This window comes from Glandiceps talaboti, chromosome 12 (assembly GCF_964340395.1).
Source record: "Glandiceps talaboti chromosome 12, keGlaTala1.1, whole genome shotgun sequence".
Lineage (NCBI taxonomy): Eukaryota > Metazoa > Hemichordata > Enteropneusta > Spengelidae > Glandiceps > Glandiceps talaboti.
The window spans coordinates 4,226,529-4,245,961 of NC_135560.1; the positions used below are offsets into that span (position 1 = coordinate 4,226,529).

The 19,433-nt window shown below is 36.8% G+C and overlaps 1 protein-coding gene across 1 annotated transcript; it reads right to left on the bottom strand.

Annotated features, from left to right (window-relative positions):
* Positions 1 to 179: 179 nt before the first annotated feature.
* LOC144443619 (stimulated by retinoic acid gene 6 protein-like) lies at positions 180 to 18,384 on the bottom strand. Its single transcript, XM_078133162.1, has 20 exons — positions 18,146 to 18,384; positions 17,617 to 17,707; positions 17,233 to 17,363; positions 16,584 to 16,726; positions 15,835 to 15,967; positions 15,239 to 15,287; positions 14,021 to 14,134; positions 13,354 to 13,472; positions 9,822 to 9,880; positions 9,068 to 9,129; positions 8,285 to 8,435; positions 7,130 to 7,205; positions 6,374 to 6,449; positions 5,399 to 5,447; positions 4,767 to 4,890; positions 3,770 to 3,871; positions 3,073 to 3,236; positions 2,101 to 2,304; positions 1,054 to 1,508; positions 180 to 245 (listed from the first exon to the last, which is right to left on the bottom strand). The coding sequence occupies exons 1-20, from the start codon at positions 18,382 to 18,384 to the stop codon at positions 180 to 182; spliced, it is 2,607 nt and encodes an 868-aa protein (XP_077989288.1).
* Positions 18,385 to 19,433: the final 1,049 nt, after the last annotated feature.

Genomic DNA, 19,433 nt, shown 5'->3' on the forward strand with positions numbered 1-19,433 from the left:
TTTGATTTTTTCAGTACTTCTAGCCTGTCCTAATATTGTAGGGTTTAAAACTGGAAAGGAAAATTGTGGAAAGGTTTTCCACTCACAAATACTTTACACTTAGATGCCATCTTTCTTCAAAACAAAACATCGCAGTGTTAAGGTAATGTAATCCTGACGAATTCTTCATAGAACAAACGTCACTCAGCAGCAATGGCTAATGCAGTGGTTGCTATACTATCAGCTGCATCTGTCATTAAATTTAGCTGGAAAAAAAGTAAAAGTGATTAATGAATAAATGTGTGTTGGATGTATGCAACTAATAAGGTGTGAGATCAATAGTTCAATGTAGGATAAAAACTAAATTCTTTTAGTTAGGAGTCAGACCCACCCACCCCAACCCCCTTTCTAACTAAATTGACCCATACAATTTCAGTGTAATTAGTATGTAGTGCCATGAATACAAAGCCAGTGTGTAGTAGTATGTAGTGCTATGAATATAAAGCCAGTATGTAGTAGTATGTAGTGCTATGAATACAAAGTCAGTATGTAGTAGTATGTAGTGCTATGAATACATAGCCAGTATGTAGTAGTATGTAGTGCTATGAATACAAAGTCAGTATGTAGTAGTATGTAGTGCCAAGAATACAAAGCCAGTATGTAGTAGTATGTAGTACTATGAATACAAAGCCAGTATGTAGTGTCATAAATACAAAGCCGGTATGTAGTGAGAGAACGAAAAAAGTTCTTCTGTTGACACTTTACTTTGTTTTAGTGACATGCATTTACTACAGCAAAAAATCTTCTATTTCTTGATAGAAAACCGATCCATTAAAATTAAAATCATGTTTGTAGAATGAAAACTAAAATGGCTAAAAAAAACACCCCAAAGTAAAAGAATCTAGTTTTTTACAATGAATTTTTGTCATTAGTCAAATAATACCAATTGAAGTAAGGTAAGCGTCAACAATTATGGCAAAGAAGTTTCATCATTTCTGTCATACGTTACAAGTATATGAAATAGATAGATGTCGTCGTCCGTCCCCCCCCCCCCCCGATTGTGAATATACTTACAAATTGTCTTCTTCTCGCTTGGTCCTTTGTTTCTGTTGGCAAACCCTTCTTACGTAGAATGAAAAGTGAGGGGTTATTGATGAGGGTATACACCACAAACCATTTTGTTCGATATCGTGAGTGTCTCACAATTTCAACGGTATCGTCACCACCAGCCTTCATTGTACTTGTTGGTGCAGCTGTTTCATCATCAGAAGGTATCGGGACTTTACTCTCATTTTCAACTATGCCGTCATTACATCTTACAGTGACTGTATTTTCAGTTTCAATAGTGCTCTCATCAGAACTTATTGAGAAGTTACTTTTAGTTTCATCCGCATTAACGTCAGACTTTACAGTGACTATACTCCCATTTACATCCATACCATCCACACTGTTGTCAGACATTCCAGTGACTACACTCCCTGTTAGTATATCCGTACCATAATCCGATTTCACTGTTTCTAATTCTGAATCTGTAATAAATTCAAAATGTTGAGATCTTAGTAACAGGATATTTAATTACTAGTACAAAGGTTATAACACAAAAGAAGTTTATACTTGTTAGTATGAAATAGCATTGAGTTTTCGATCTGGACAACATTCATCAGAATGACAAATTTCATAGTTACAGCCGACCTCTAGGTGGCGGTATGATCAGTCAATTTATAGTATTTTGTAGCATATATTTGCCAATCATTCGGATTATCAACAATATAATGTCATTCAGTTTTATCAATAAACAATCATACACTTAAATAAACCTGAACCATTAACAGTGACCTTGATATGGATGACAAAGGGGTATTTATTTATTTTTTATTTTCTATTTATAAACAACTTTCCTACTTGACATGTGAAACAACATCGACAAAGCCAATGTTTTGTGATTCAATAAATTGCAAGAAGTTATTGTTATTACATACAATAACAAAATAGTTTACATACTTTTGAATGTTTTCCAATTTATTATTTCATATGTTATAGAAAGTAGTTTTATCAATTAAAAATCCAATATAATCAATTTGGCTACTGACTCCGTACACAAATTATATTGAGAGGCCCTACCCTTTTCTACGACAATCGCGACTTTTTCATTGGTCGGATCTGATGATGATGACGATACAACAGACATGGCCACTGTTTCGTCTTCAATTTTCTTCGACTTCTTTTGATTCCGCTGTTTCGTCAACAAAATATCGCAAAATACAACCAAAGCAGGATGGGTATGTTGTTCTTCTACTTGCATGAAACCAAGGTATGATTTGTAACCTATAACGATCAGATATACAGAATGAGAAGATACTGAATGTATCGACATGTACGTGGCAGTATACGTAGATGATTGGTCCAGAATGTATCGAAATATACATAGTATTCAGTGATTGGTTCAGAATGAATTAAAGTATACATAATCCACAGTGATTGGTTCAGAATGAATTGAAATATATATATTATCCAGTGATTGGTTCAGAATGAATTGAAATATACATATTATCCAGTGATTGGTTCAGAATGAATTGAAATATTCATAATATTCAGTGATTGGTTAAGAATGAATAGACATATCCAAAGCATCCCCTGATTGGCTCAAATTGAAGCGAAATATATGGCAAAAAAAATTTTCTGCTCAGCGCGCGCACACTTAAATACTTCCAAGTCGGTCTTTTTTGTGTGTTTAATTTGTCAAGCCCATGCAGTCTGCAGATCTGGGGGAAACACAACAATGACCCTCTTACATTAATTGCTACTTCAGTGAAGACAACTCTTGAGCCAATCAAAAACAAACAAATGACCTCTGCCTCACATACACACTTGCTCTAAAGTACTAAATAAAAAGAACAGTAACTGCCATAAATAGTAGATTGAGCGACAAGTTTGTTGAGAATTATAAAACCAAAATAATCCATTGATTGTGATACAATGCATTGACATCTTGTCGTATCATCTGACACCAAAATGTCACGTATTTCAAGTGTGACCCATTTGGTCTAAGCAGCATAATATTGGAGAGATTCTTTGTATGGATAGAAGTTGTACCTGCATCGAAGCTTTCCCATCCTTGAATAAGAACACATTTGTCAGTCCTACCGAGATAGAGAAGGCCAAAGAAGACAGAATAACAGACTCGAAGTAGACATGACCATACTCCAATGATGATATTGAAGAAAAACATCGTGTAAACCGAGTTATGGTAGAATCGTCTGTAGAAGAATGATGACAAAGCATGAAATACAGTCTGGTATCTTATCAAGAAGTGCATTCGATTTGTCTTCTTTTGACGTATTTCATGTTTATTGTATATTTGTCCTTTGATGTTGTGTATATAAGTCGATTGCTAGGACTAGGTCAACTAACACCGCAATGTAGACTGTCCACGATCAGTTTTTAAATGATGCACATTGTCAACATTGTCCATGAAAGTATGGGTTACTGTTATTGTTTTAGTCATCAAATTTGGAAACCATACGAAGTTCTGTGACCGGTTTTCCGCAGCAAATTATAGTCTTGCATAGAGAACAGGGTTTGGTATACTGCACCAGCCTAGCCTACAGATCACTTTACATTTATCTATAAATTGACAAATCTCCAATTGTATAATTATGCAGTCACCTTCACTGTTGTGTAGGAAACATAACATGGCACATTACACCTTATTACAATGCCTGAAAGTTTCGAAAGCACAACATGTGGCTGTAAAGAGACAAATCCGTCAATGTTATTTAATAATACATACCTGTTGTTTAGGGCGAGTGTTTCACCTTTATCCTGAAGAAAGACGTACTTCGCCATTAATATCTGTACAACGTACAATACAATAGATACCACAATTGTGAACCTGGAGACGAAAAATAGATAATTACATTACCTGTATCATGGTAGTCGAAAGTTCATGACATTGTGTAGCCTGATACCCGAACTATATACCTGGGTTTCAATCCCAGTTCTCCCATTAGTGTTATCTTATCATCAGTGCAGTGGAGCCTTAACATGCAGGATTATCTATTTTGTTCCCAAATGTTAATCCTAATTGGAACAACGCCTTTGTAATACCCATTTTTGAGGTATCGTACAAAGCAAGTAATGAAATGTAACGGTGACAATAAATATAAATGAACCCACGACAAACTAGGTGACCGGTTTACCGACTAGGTAGTATAAAATATTCAACTATTGGGTATATGAATCAACAAACAAACAATGATTATATCGATGAACTCAACTATTAAACTTAAGAAGGTAGGCAGGCAGGTTACCCGATGGATGGATGGATGGATGGATGGATGGATGGATGAATGAATGAATGAATGAATGAATGAATGAATGAATGAATGAATGAATGAATGAATGAATGAATGAATGAATGAATGAATGAATGGAGGGATATGGGATGGATGTATGGTTAGTTGGTTGGTTGGTTGGATGGATGGATGGATGGATGGATGGATGGATGGATGGATATGGGGTGGATGTATGGTTAGTTGGTTGGTTGGATTGACTGATATTGTTGCATGGTTGGTTGGTTGGTTGGTTGGTTGGTTGGTTGGATGGGTAGGTAGGTAGGTATGGGTGCAATCTGGGTGAATGGATAAATCACATAATAGATTGCCAACAGTAGAACGTTGCCGTTACATATTTTATTTTCTCGGTTTAAGACTCACATTTGTTTGCAAAATATAAGCCCTAGCACTTAGCTTTTTTTTATCACTGTGACTTTTTGACTGCATTCTTACCAATATTCATTTATAATAAGCCACGCGATGGAACTTTCCACTCTATCATCGATAATCGAGAAGATTAATCCATGCACAATGAGAAACAATACAACCCACAGGACTAGCTGTGTCAAGAAGTAACCTGTATAACGTACAAATAGGGTGAAACAAAACGAATTAGCAGCAAAGAACCACTTTATAACCATTCAGAAGAATGATATGGACAGAATCAAAGAGACAAAATAATACCTTGGACTGCACTTGACAAATGGGCGCTTTTGTGAACTCTCTCAAAATGTGAAAGTCAAGATCATGATTTAATTAAACGAATATTAAATGTTGTGATTATGTTTTTCTCAAGTGATATATTTGGTATACAACATTGGATTAGATATAGCTATATCTTGTAATAGTGACGTTTAAGTGTCATAAAATGACTGCATTGGGTTACATAAGGTAACAGCTATGTATTTGCCAGTTCACTTGTTATGGGCTCAACATAATATTGTCGAAAGGTTCCAAATGCATGATAACTGTAATTTTCCATAGGAGATGATAACCTTGATCATCATGAATGTCGGACAAGTAAACTCAGACTAAAACCAACCAGTAAAGAGTTTAAATAACAAACGAAAACGTTGAAAAATTACCCCAAATAATGTAAGCTAACTGGTACCCAGACCATGAAAAACTTTTAATCTGCAAAAACAAAATAAAAAGTTATAAATTACTACCAACATCTGCCAATCTAGTTTGTGTTTACCTCCTTATACCTTGTGTTACCATATCACTACCACAATTGAAGGAATTTGGATAAAGAGGGTGAACCCTTAAAATCAATATATGAAAGTCCAATACAACCTTTTTCTCATCGACTTGGTTACAGAACGCTTATCTGTTGAATGTTGACTACGACATGACTTGGAATATTTTTTAGAAATAAGATATCTCGTAGTAGAAAAATATGTACATGTATGACAAATAATACCATGTCGTATTTCATCTCCATTTGAAGACGTCATATTTCATTAACATATATATATTGTAAAAGTCTTGTGATGCACGTTATTTGACATGTTGTGTAACTAGTGTGGTAGCTAGGTAATACATAGTGCAGTAGCTCGGTAATACATAGTGTGGGAGCTAGGTAATACATGTATATGTATATGTATAGTTATGTTTGAAATGTACGTACGCGTGAAGTAATATTAAAGAATTCATATAAGAAACAGTGACAAAAACAAATATTTACATGTACCAAATTTCAGACAAGGTTATATGCCATTGTAGGAAATGATTATTTTCTTCCATCACGATCCTAAACTCAATACCCCCCCCCCCATCCACAAATCAAAACAGTATGACCCCCCCCCACTGCCAATTTCAAAAACAGGGTGACCCCCCGGCCGAATAAACTGACCTGTCCCTTAATTTGCTAAACTTACAGGGTATAATCCATCATTTTAAGAACATAAAGTCGGAAGTCACGATTCGTTTGATTCAACTAGGTGGCACGATTTAGAGTTGACGACACAGACCGTCTGATAAACACACAATAGTAAAATCAAATACATTGTATATGCAAAATGCGTGTGTAATTTGATGACGTCATACTATCACCCTACCAATAACGATGGTCCTATCACTACTCCTTTTGGCCAGAAAGATCGATCACCACGATAAAGGCGGAGCATGGTTGTTCTGTAATATGAGAAGACAATATCACCTTAATTTAAGATTACGATGAAATATTTAAAAGATAAGAAATGTAATAATGCATTTGTCATCTACCTCGGAATACTATGTCTTGATTTAATTACACTTAAAGATTAATACTTTAAGGAAATCAATATCATTTATAATCATTTGACATAGACTGATTGATTAATTGGCTGGCTGGCTGGCTGGCTGGCTGGTTGGTTGGTTGGTTGGCTGGCTAGCTGGCTGACAGGCTGACTGGCTGGCTGGCTGGCTGACTGGTTAGTTGGTTGGCTGGCTGGCTGGCTGGCTGGCTGGCTGGCTGGCTGGTTTGTTGGCTAGCTGACTGGCTGGCTGGCTGGCTGACTGACTGACTGACTGACTGACTGACTGACTGACTGACTGATCGACCGATCGATTGATCGATCGATCGATCGATCGATCGATCGATTGATTGATTGATTGATTGATTGATTGATTGATTGATTGATCAGGTTCCTTTTTACAGCTTTTATGGGGGTTTATGGGATATAAATCTATTGGCAAATAAATACCCCCGAATTCCATGATTATTTTGAGTTGAATGTACTGATTCCTTCAGTAATGGTGTTTGATAACATAACTAGCTGTCTATTTGATTTAGTTCTACAGAATAATATATATACATCCATTAGTGCACGTACCTGTACGTGTAAATCATGTGGAAAATGAAAAAATACTGAATTATGAGTGCCACCAGTGAAGATGCGTCGAATGTAGCTGTGTAAATAAAGATGGAATAGCAAATAACTAACTAAGCATGAATTATTTCAATTTCTTGGCACCAAGTCAACAAAGGGAATAGTTTGAGAAGTAAGATATTTCTGTAAACAATATCTACAACTACAATTCCTAATTCTAAAAATTGGCAATAAATACAGATATGATATAGATGACAGTAAAATGGTATTTGTAAAATGTAGTGGACTTAAAATAAGTCATCGTGATGTAATCAAAGTAAACCAATCGTGAAAGACATGCCATATATGATATCAAAACTAATCAATCCAACTCACCTGCTGCAGTGTACACAAATCGCTGTGCGTAGTAAAAAGGTGTCCAACTCACCTGCTGCAGTGTACACAAATCGCTGTGCGTAGTAAAAGGTGTCCAACTCACCTGCTGCAGTGTACACAAATCGCTGCATGTGCGTAGTAAAAGGTGTCCAACTCACCTGCTGCAGTGTACACAAATCGCTGCATGTGCGTAGTAAAAGGTGTCCAACTCACCTGCTGCAGTGTACACAAATCGCTGCATGTGCGTAGTAAAAGCTGTCCAACTAACCTGCTGCAGTGTACACAAATCGCTGTGCGTAGTAAAAGCTGTCCAACTCATCTGCTGCAGTGTACACAAATCGCTGTGCGTAGTAAAAGGTGTCCAACTCACCTGCTGCAGTGTACACAAATCGCTGTGCGTAGTAAAAAGGTGTCCAACTCACCTGCTGCAGTGTACACAAATCGCTGTGCGTAGTAAAAGCTGTCCAACTCACCTGCTGCAGTGTACACAAATCGCTGTGCGTAGTAAAAAGGTGTCCAACTCACCTGCTGCAGTGTACACAAATCGCTGTGCGTAGTAAAAAGGTGTCCAACTCACCTGCTGCAGTGTACACAAATCGCTGTGCGTAGTAAAAGCTGTCCAACTCACCTGCTGCAGTGTACACAAATCGCTGTGCGTAGTAAAAAGGTGTCCAACTCACCTGCTGCAGTGTACACAAATCGCTGTGCGTAGTAAAAGCTGTCCAACTCACCTGCTGCAGTGTACACAAATCGCTGTGCGTAGTAAAAAGGTGTCCAACTCACCTGCTGCAGTGTACACAAATCGCTGTGCGTAGTAAAAGGTGTCCGTCTCATTGATGACGTCAAAGAATTCTTCAGCCTCACCACCATCTCTGAATATACGAGTTAGATTTAAAAAGATGATATCCAGTGATACTCGATAAACGATGTCTATCTGAAATCCAAGTATAGAGAAAATTCCAAATTTATGATACTGTTTGTCACCAATGAGTAAACTGTGAGGGCGCTAAACTTAGGTTTTTGTCCTCACCAAATGCATTCGGACATGGTAATTTGGTTCGGCCCAAATATTTGTCTGGACCTAAACCAAGCTTGGACGAAAAGAGGCGACCATGTCCAGACATTGTTCTTATGGCCTAAACAAAGTTAAGGTATGTGTTCCAAATGGCACAAAGTGCATGGTATTAGATGAACACCAGTGACCCTGTAGAAATGTGGGTTTACTAAATACTGAATTTGAAAAGTTCTGCATGACGTAAAGATTTTCCTCATAGATAAGGTTTATAGGTGCTGTCACAAATTATTATAACAGCTTATAAAGTTAATCTGCATAACGACTGTCTGCAGACGAAGACTTTATGTAATAATCATTCAACATCAATTCAGTCTATCTCTTGGCTTTGTTTTTCGATGTCTACTGAGCATGGCAATTAAACAGTAAAATATGTAATTTTGTTTAAAGATCTCAGACCATGTTATTGTACCAAGGTCCTTACTGTCACTATTAGATTAACTTCTGGGCTAGCAAAAGATTTATGCAAAGGACATCAATTTTATGAATCTAACCTCATACATAAGAAAACAGGCCACGACCATCGTACAAATCAATCTCCTTGAATACTTGAATCCTGTGAATACAAATAGTTCTTGTTTAAATTAGTAATCCCAAATCGATAGATGAAAAACACATTACTCGTGGATTTTAGTATGAACGAATTCTCTCAGTATATAATAAGTGAATACGTTCCACTTCTTGGTGTCAAACGATACTATGGTCATTTGGAATTCAGGCTTATCTTGAATTCCTGTCATATTTCTCTCAACCCAGTGTATCCTGATTTTTCAGCCCTCATTATTGTGAATGGTAGAGTAAATAATAGTCTAAAAGTATGTATTACTCGTCATTTCGAGGACGGCAACTCAGCTATCTGGAAGCTAACATAGACACAAACTACAACTGTTCTTGCGACAAGCTGATATTAACTAGCAACGAATGTAGATGTAATTACACTCACAGTAGAGTGGCATCTCCACTCACAAGTTTTCCTCAAGTGCATACACCATCATTCAACCTCATTCAGTGTTTACAATATCCTGATTAGTGGCACCGATATCACCCACTTGTGTAATCTACTATATTGAACAACAGTTTTTGTTTGTGCTATTAGTTTGCCGATAGTTTGCTTTCCTTAATTAGTAGTATCATGCACAGTTTACCAACTATATGTTACAGTCATTGTCCACCTCGATATATCACAAACCCAAACTACTCCTCCGTTGCTACTGTCAAATATAACATATCTAAAGATTGATTAATTACCAGGTATACTTTTGTAGAAAAGATTCCTGAATTTCGCTTTCCATGTTGTTGCTTCCACTCTGCAAAATAATGTATACGTTCTATCAAAAATACATTATTGCAATCTAAAAAAAGAAGGTTCCGAAAACAGGCTGATAGCAGCCAACAAAATACCAGAACTGATGACATATAGTAGGTCATTGCCAACATTTCTATGAATAAATATCTTGTTAGCCTGTTGGTTGGTGGGTTGATTAGTCGAAGGATATATTGACTGAACTATATTGTGTTTCGATAGTGTCAGTATATTCTAAATATTAAAGTTGTCTATATGGATTGGAAATCGGTGTTTTTAAGTTTGGTTTTCATCAACTAAACAACTTTACTATATTTTTTGTCATTAAAAAAGACCTGTGCGAAACAGAAACTCAGTAGGTATGTGTCACTCAATAATACAGCAACAATTCTAAAATGTATATATTACATATATATACAAAAAAGAAGAAGAACTGTGTTTTTAGTACAGGACGTGGTTTGTAAACAAACTGTAAATCATAGTAGTAAAAAGAAAACACGGATAATCAAACTGTTCGCATGCACGAACAAAAATAAGTGAACTTTGCAGAATGTTCATGCTTTGCTGCAATTGCAATGTGAGTGTACGCCTAGCTTTATATGTGTATATATATATATATATATATATATATATATATATATATATATATATATATATATATATATATATATATATATATATATAATTATATATAATTATATATAATCCCATGAAATCAATGTTAGTTTTACGTCATAATGCTCCGAGTATGATTCCGCGGACTAATACAAATTCGAGCCGGTAGGCGAGAATTTGTACTCCGCGGAATCATACGAGGAGCATTATGACGTAAAACTAACATTGATTTCATGGAATTATATATTTATCACATAATTAAGTATTTCCCCGTATTTTTCTGAAATTTTAAATCGTATTTTACGAATACTGCATCATTTCATCGCACTATATTCTTCATCGCGTATTAAAAAAATTCGCCCGTCGGCTATGCAAATTACATAATCGCGTGACCTGTCGCGAGGTCAAGCTTACCATTGTACGGTATCGATCATACTGTTGTGTGGTTTCTCAACCAAAATTATCGGACAGTCGCTCGCGCCTTTTTTGCCCAAAGTTTTATCTAAACTCCTATCCCGCGCAACACTAGTCTAATCGCAAATTGAGGGCCGAAGGCCCGAGGTCGAGGGCCGAAGGCCCGAGCGACTGTTGTCCCTTGCCGCATCTCCCTTGCTATTACTTATTCATGATGTGACGTCATTTAATGGGGCGGTACTCTATCGTATAATTTGCATACAGTTCAATGTAAGGTTACTCAACGTGCAACACACGTAAACTGCAGCGCAAATTTGACCTCGTAAATGCATTTTGATGGTCATAATCAAGTACTTTTTCCTTTCCTATCTTTCTTTGTTAAAGCTTGAAACCGCGCGTTTTATAACATTCGTAAATGACGTCGTTGACAAACTCGACGCCTGATACATTGTCATGCTCACTAGTCTATTGCCTTGTTTAGCATGCAGCTAGCTGTTACAGTGGTACTGGAGCGAGAGAGTGCTACGGAAGTCGACTTATTGTACCAACTCCGACCGACACTCCAGTCAAGCAACAGATGTTTTGGACACCTTTTTTTACCTTCCCTCGACTGCAGCTAGCATATTATATAGTAATAATATTCATGTATAAAATGTTTGATAGTGAGGCGCAGATAATGTGCAAATGTTAGACGTTCTACCTGAAACAGAAAAGTGCCTCCATATTTACCACGGCACGGAGATCGTGCTCCGATCCGACACGTCTTCAACTAGTGCCTCCACAGAGTACTGAGTCTATATATACCTAACGCTATTGTACCCCATTATTTCAGATACCGATTGAGGAGTCAATTTACGTAATCTTTATCACGATGCTATATGATATGACAGTTTGTTGTGTCTTTTCCTTGATGTTTTCTTTTTATGTGATTTTTGTTGTTGATGTGGGGGGGGGGTGAACCTTTGGGTCGGCCGCTAGGTTGTTACCACTTCCCTATTGTTTAGCAAAATTACCACAAATAAAAGGGCCTTCGCCGTTTATATACGGGATTATATTAGAGCTATCATTGTATCAATGAGGATACTACTGGGACAATTGCAGACTAGATGTTGTTAGCTGTATCGCGAGAACGATCGGAGCATGGAAGTATAACCCACAGGCCTGCGACTTCATAGCCCGGGCTTCATAGGCTATGGACTTGTCACTTCCTGTCAGTACACTAACGAAAACATCTTTCCCAGAGACATAGGTATCTATAATTCTTCTCTGAAAGTCTTTCAAGTGCGAGTATCAAAGTTTTTCCAATGCGTCTCGATGTGTTGACTCGCTTGGTGACTACGCCATGTTCATTTTGATTGACAAGCTTTGTGAACTATGACCTAAATGTCAATAGTCTACAAACTGAATGTTCCTATTGTTATCGCATGAGGGCGCGGCAAGGGACAACAGTCGCTTGGGCCTTCGCAATACGGCCCTCGATATCAGTTTGCGATTATACTATTAAGCTTACTAGTGTTGCGCCGGACCGGAGTTTAGATAAAACGTAGGGAAAAAGGCGCGAGCGACTGTCCTTCGCAATACGGCCCTCGATATCAGTTTGCGATTATACTATTAAGCTTACTAGTGTTGCGCCGGACCGGAGTTTAGATAAAACGTAGGGAAAAAGGCGCGAGCGACTGTCGACAGTCTTGGGCCTTCGCAATACGGCCCTCGATATCAGTTTGCGATTATACTATTAAGCTTACTAGTGTTGCGCCGGACCGGAGTTTAGATAAAACGTAGGGAAAAAGGCGCGAGCGACTGTCCTTCGCAATACGGCCCTCGATATCAGTTTGCGATTATACTATTAAGCTTACTAGTGTTGCGCCGGACCGGAGTTTAGATAAAACGTAGGGAAAAAGGCGCGAGCGACTGTCGACAGTCTAGGGTTGTGTAAGTTCGGAGATCTGAGCTCGACGGAAAATCGGAAGCTTTCCGGCTGTGACATCGATAATCTACGTGATTTTTAAATAGAATAAAATGTATCAAATACAAATAAAAGGACTTCTATGTATCAAACTCATGCCATCCAAGGATATATGTAACGTTACTAACGTAATGTATGCATTTACGTTTTGAAAGCACATAATTATTACGATAAACTTGATCGTAGCGTGGGATTGACACGAACACTTCAACAGTACGGAGAAAAAATAGTTCGGTAGAACAGGGGTGATATGCTCTGAAATCACCCCTGTTTGACGTCACACAGTAGAAGATATGCACGTATTTATGTGATAAATATATATATATATATATATATATATATATATATATATATATATATATATATATAATCAGGTTTTGAAAATTTGAACCAAATTATATGCTATAGACCCTACAGAACTGTTTCGTGAGGTGCGTAGTCCTCACTCATCAGGGGTAGAAAGTATATATATATGTACTTACACCGGTTCTGGTTTCGAAAGGAGTCTTTTCACATATATACTATCATGATCAGTCTTCTGTAAAACCCAGGAGTCCGATTTCGCTGTTTTCTTGACTTCTACCCCGTTCTCTATTTTACTCTGTCTCTAAATATAGTTTAAGACATCGAACCTGTCATTTTTGTATTATTACATACAGTTATCGAACTTTTCATTGGCAGTTTTCAATTGTAATGAAATCCCTTTAATAATACATGTATGGTATAATCACTCGATAATAAATCCGAGACAATATCAAAACATGACAAATTAAAGCACGTGTTGTACCATATTTGTAGTGACTGTGTGAGGTCGCGATAGGTGAATGTTTAGTTTATAATTAGTTGGCACGGATAATCATTACGATTTGGATCACCCTCGTGCAAAAGTCGATGCAGCCATAGAAATAGATATTTGGTAGGACAGATTGCTATGTGAAGGATTTACTTCTGTGACCTTAGTGACTGTACAGATTATATGCTCTCTCCCCCACCCCTCGGGGGGGGGGGGTTAAAGAGTTAACATTGTGCCTGTATAGGGTTGTACAAGGGATAAAAATAATTGTACATCACTGTGGGTAGTATAGTAGTTGAAAAATGCGTCATTATCATAGAAATCACGTTGGACTGACACATAGACAACAAACTTGCCTGTTTTCTTCGACGTTGAATATACTTTATGATGCCTGATAGATAGATGATGCCAATCATATAAAAACATACCAATTGCGGTAAACCGAACAGAAATGTCTGTACACCTTCCAGCTATCACAGGAAAAAAAGCAACAATGTAGATCATTTCAAGAATTGTGGGCTTGGTACAAAACTAAGTCTAACTCCGTTATTACAGTAACACTTTGTCAATTTCATAATATCTAGTTTGTATAGTTCGTTGTTGTTATAGCTGTTGTTGCTGCTGTTGCTGATGCGGCTATTGTTGTTGTTGTTGTTGTTGTTGTTGTTGTTGTTGTTGTTGTTGCTTGGTCCCTGAATGATATATATTCAGCTTTTATAATTCAATTATAAAAGGCATTGAATTTGTATAGATTATATTATTCATTACCCAGACAATATAACAGCTATGGTGAAAGCTCAGTCTAAGTTCATGAATTTAACTTTGTATTGCACGGAAATGTTCAATAAGCTCACCAAAGATTTCACCAGGTAGCCACCATAACAACTGTTTATCCCTAACTTAACACCTCATTTATCTCCTCAGTATGCAATTTTTCAATGGTTCCTTGGTGTTTTGGGTTATGACAATCAATTTTGCCAGAAATCAATCGTTATCATCGTTATAATGGATAACTTTTAAAAGAATAATAGTGTAGACAAGTAAGTATTGATAGTACACTGAGCGTGATTGGCAATGTCAATGAGCAATTATCAATTAATAAATGTCAATTGTAGGTTTTTGTCATGTTCTCAATTTCTATAAATCTTCATCAGAGCATTATGTTGATCTGAAATTTCTTTCAGATGGTTCCATATATGTTGGTCTCCAGAACCTCATTTTTCGATTCCCTCCTGTTTATTCGCGATATATAAGATCTGTAACCGGATACGGAAAGACATTCTATATTTTTTAAGAGGTGAAAATTAATGTCGTTAATGAGTAGAAATGAAAGAATCCATGAAAAACTCTGGCAAATGTTATGTACACGTAGACGGTGTGAATGTTTTGGCATATATATCATACCTACACACCAATACTGTCAGAGGAGGACATTTTCCTGTTGTAAAAATGATTAATTTAAGTTCAAACGTCTAAACCTGAGTATTTTGATATTTCACTACAATCTTTCACGGATTCAGACACAAACTGGTTTCAAGTCATAAAACCCATGAAAAATGGTTTACTATACTTACCCCATCCTGTTTTGGACAGTCTATGTAAGTGTATGTGTGATACGTTGTCCTGATGGAGTAAATTAAACAGATATTAAAATAATAGCATTTGCAATAAAAGTGAAACAGATGAAGCCCTTGACAACAACACTGACAAGTAACATTGACTTTACAGATAGACTAATGAGACGAATGACTGACAACTTGTATAGAGATGTGCAGACTATTACACAGCACTTCAACCATTTGGTAAAATCTTTCCTTTCACTTATTTCATCACGTAGGAGGGCATTACCAAGGCAACGGTATGCAAATTGAAGCGTGTCATAATTAGATCGAATACTTGATATAAAGTAGAAACTGTGGTAACGCTATTTAATCAATATTGATCCACATATTACTCCTGGCAGTTTTATGTTCGAGGACTACATTCACTTCGTTTACTTTGGTAAGCAACTATGTAAAAGACTGTCTGTCTGTCTGTCTGTCTGTCTGTCTGTCTGTCTGTCTGTCTGTCTGTCTGCCTGTCTGTCTGTCTGTCTGTCTGCCTGTCTATGTCTGTGTAACTGTGTCTGTGTCGATGCATACAAACCCAAAATCAATCGTTAGAAACTTACCAATAACTACAGTATAATAATCCCAACACATTACCAACTAGTCGTTTTGGCGTAGACAAACACGAAAAGTAAGGTGAGTATATAAAACATACAAGTGATACATTTACAAGTTGTGTACACGTTTCAACAGCTCCTTTCAATAAATAAGAAATATGAATAAAATAGGTAGGTAGGTAGGTAGATAGGTAGGTAGCTCTACTAAGTAGATAGGCAGGCATGTAGGTAGGTAGTTCTACTAGGTAGGTAGGTAGTTAGGTCTACTAGGCAGGTAGGTAGGTAGGTCTACTAGGTAGATAGGCAGGCAGGTAGGTAGATAGGTAGATAGATGAGTAGATAGGTAGGTATACTAGGTAGATAGGTTGGTATATAGGTAGGTAGGTAGGTGGGTAGGTAGGTAGGCATGTAGGTAGGAAGGTGGATAGGTAGGTAGGTAGGTAGGTAGGTAGGTAAATGGGTATGTGGGTTTGTCGGTAGAGGGTGGATGGGTAGGTAAATAAGCAGGCAGGTAGGTAGGTAGATGCACTACACGTACATGTACTCATTAGAGTTAGAAAGAGGTTTCAAAGATACATTTTCTTGGAGAAGTCATATACTACTCTATGGGGCAAAGAAATTACAATGTCATTCGTGCTACTAATATAATGACTTGATATCATATATAAGCTGTGACAGGTTGGCTCCAAGTACACGAAATTGAAAATCTGATCAGCGAATGTTGAGAGAGGAATACAACGACTCTATGATCTTACCTGCTGCCCATCCAGGTACGTCTTTCAAGTCAAACTCTACATAGTAATTGCCAGTAAATAAATCCATTATAGATGTTATTGAAATTCCAAAGGCAGCAGCAAATGCTGCACGTTCAGTGTACTCGTCCAGTAAATTCACCGGACTAGAAAAATGTTAGCATAGGAGAAAGAAACAAGGTGAGTTGAAATGGAAAACAAAACATTTTCATCTTTATCTTCATAATTATATTATTTTTATTGCACCTGATAGTTGAAGCCTTGGTTATCTGCAATCGTCTGTGTTTTTTCCTCTCTCTCTCTCTCTCTCTCTCTCTCTCTCTCTCTCTCTCTCTCTCTCTCTCTCTCTCTCTCTCTCTCTCTCTCTCTCTCTCTCTCTCTCTCTCTCTCTCTCTCTCTCTCTCTCTCTCTCTCTCTCTCTCTCTCTCTTTAGTGTGTGGTTACTGTTAAAACTTGGCAGTTGTGTCCATGTAAACTATCATGACAAAACTAGGAACACGTTTGACATATCTATAAAGTTCAACATCATTGAGTTGCACCAAATGCAATCGATTTGCCTAATGGGAAACACTATAACTTTCTTATTTTTTCGTTCTGGAAACAATAAGGTGAATAATCTTAATGAGAAAGATAACTTTGAGTCCATACTTACTAAGCCAATCCCCCTTTCATTGGACAACATTTACTACACAGTTTTGACTTGGAACCCAGTGTGTTACAACATTTGCAGTAGTACCTCGTTACTGATGTTTGTAGAAAAGTTAAAATTATCAGGATAACTGTCTAAAGATACAAAAATAACAAAATACAGTATTAATTTATAAAAGAGCATTGAATTGTGAAATAATCCCAAACTTGGGCACACACACACACACACACACACACACACACACACGCACGTACGTACGTACATACATACATACATACATACATACATACATACATACATACATACATACATACATACATACATACATACATACACCCCCCCCCCAACACATACACACACACATACATTTACTGCGACATGACTTACTGTTAACCCTATACTCCCTGTCATCCATGTGGTAAGATTTAACGTCGGGTCTTCACATGGATCCAATACATCGTCGGTAGAGTTAACAGTCCTGAAAATTAACAATACGTATATGTCATTTATTAAATACATTTATCTGAACTTTCTTCAATTTTGGATGATTTTGGGAAATGAAAAACTCAAATTATTTAGCCAGTTTTTCTTACAATTAACTACTTATTGGTCTATCATATCATAAGTAAAGAATGGTCTCAATTTCTCAAAAAATATCCTTGCAAAACCAGGTTCATAATGTTCTGCTATTGCCAGAAACACGTGTGGTTGGTTAACAGTTTCATGCTATCATTGATTTGTGTCGACCGAGGGGGTGGATGGGGGTGGGGGTGGGGGAGTTTGGTGTAGAGACTCTGTATAAAAACGATAATCATGTTCATATACAATTATCAATTAACAATTGAAAGTCTAGTATTTTACAAGTACATGTATTTTATCTGTGATGATTAGAAAGAGAAATATTGAATGTACTTACGGTGGCGATACGTAGTCTGCTAGGATTGTCAAGTCTTTACCTAGGACATTTTCGTCGATGTATTGCCAGCATCTGGTCAAATAATTCTGTGTATCCACAGGTAAATCATAATTATTTAGACAATATTTCTCAAGCTCCTCCAGTGACAATGTTTTATAATCATCCGGCAATACATCTAGAATGGTCTTGGTGATGTTGTCACAGTAATTGTTATGTGTTATTGTATTTATTGATGACATCATAGATATACAATGTCACACATTGGTTATTCTGTAATCTGTTTGAGAAAGAAAAGAAGGTACGAGATGCTAAACGGAATGAACACAGACAGACAGACAGACAGACAGACAGACAGTCAGACAGACAGACAGACAGACAGACAGACAGACAGACAGACAGACAGACAGACAGACAGACCTAGACAAGCAGGCAAATAGACGAAATATTGTCGAGGATATTCGTAGCCGTCTTTAAAATATATACTAGTATATGTCCTTTTAATTTATCTTAAGTTTACTATGACAAGTATCTGTATGTTGTTACGTAAAACGACATGTATTGATCCTGTGATAGACAATGTTTCTATACCTGTACATACAGGAATGTTTACAGGTGTATACTATCTATAATAGCGGAAGTAGCTGAGCTGCATGAAACTTTGATGAAACATGAAAATGTATAAAGGTGAATATATATCGCGAGTATTCTCAGTTTCGAATAAAGCTAATTCGTGCATAGTTCGAATGCACTTAATGCGTTTTACATACACTCGATGATTGCTATAGTACATGTATGTGAGGCGTATGACGACAATATATATACTGTGTGTTTTTAAATATATACCGGGCATTGTAACCGTCCAATGATAATATAGTCTATACATTACTGGAGGCAACCAACGTTTTTCAAATTCATTGACTTAATTTCCTGTGACAACGAGCGTGTTGTTAGGCAACTCGGCCTCTTTATATACAAAGCATTTAAAATCAGAAATGAATTGTTTAATATGTAATATTGCTTTAATATTGCTACCTTCTCCATTTATGTAGTTATTTAATGACGTAACGTATGTGTTTTTGAATTGTTTTTGCAATGTATGCTCATTGGTCAGTAGACATATTGCAATAAACTATAACATATATACTAAACATAAAAGTGATAGGCAAAACAACAACAACAAACAACAGGATTATTAAGTTATCATGGTAATTCAATCTCCTTATTAATAGGAAGGTCATTTTAAGTAACATGACAAACCAGTATAGTGGTAAAATAGATTAGATTCACA

Excerpts from the sequence above, each read along its gene's own strand:
- LOC144443619 (XM_078133162.1), bottom strand. The coding sequence starts at position 18,384 with ATGTCATCAATAAATACAATAACACATAACAATTACTGTGACAACATC. Across the intron at positions 15,968-16,583 it reads CGTACCTGGATGGGCAGCAG|GAGCTGTTGAAACGTGTACA; the intron begins GTAAGATCATAG and ends ATTTATTGAAAG. Across the intron at positions 3,237-3,769 it reads ACACTCGCCCTAAACAACAG|ACGATTCTACCATAACTCGG; the intron begins GTATGTATTATT and ends ATTCTTCTACAG.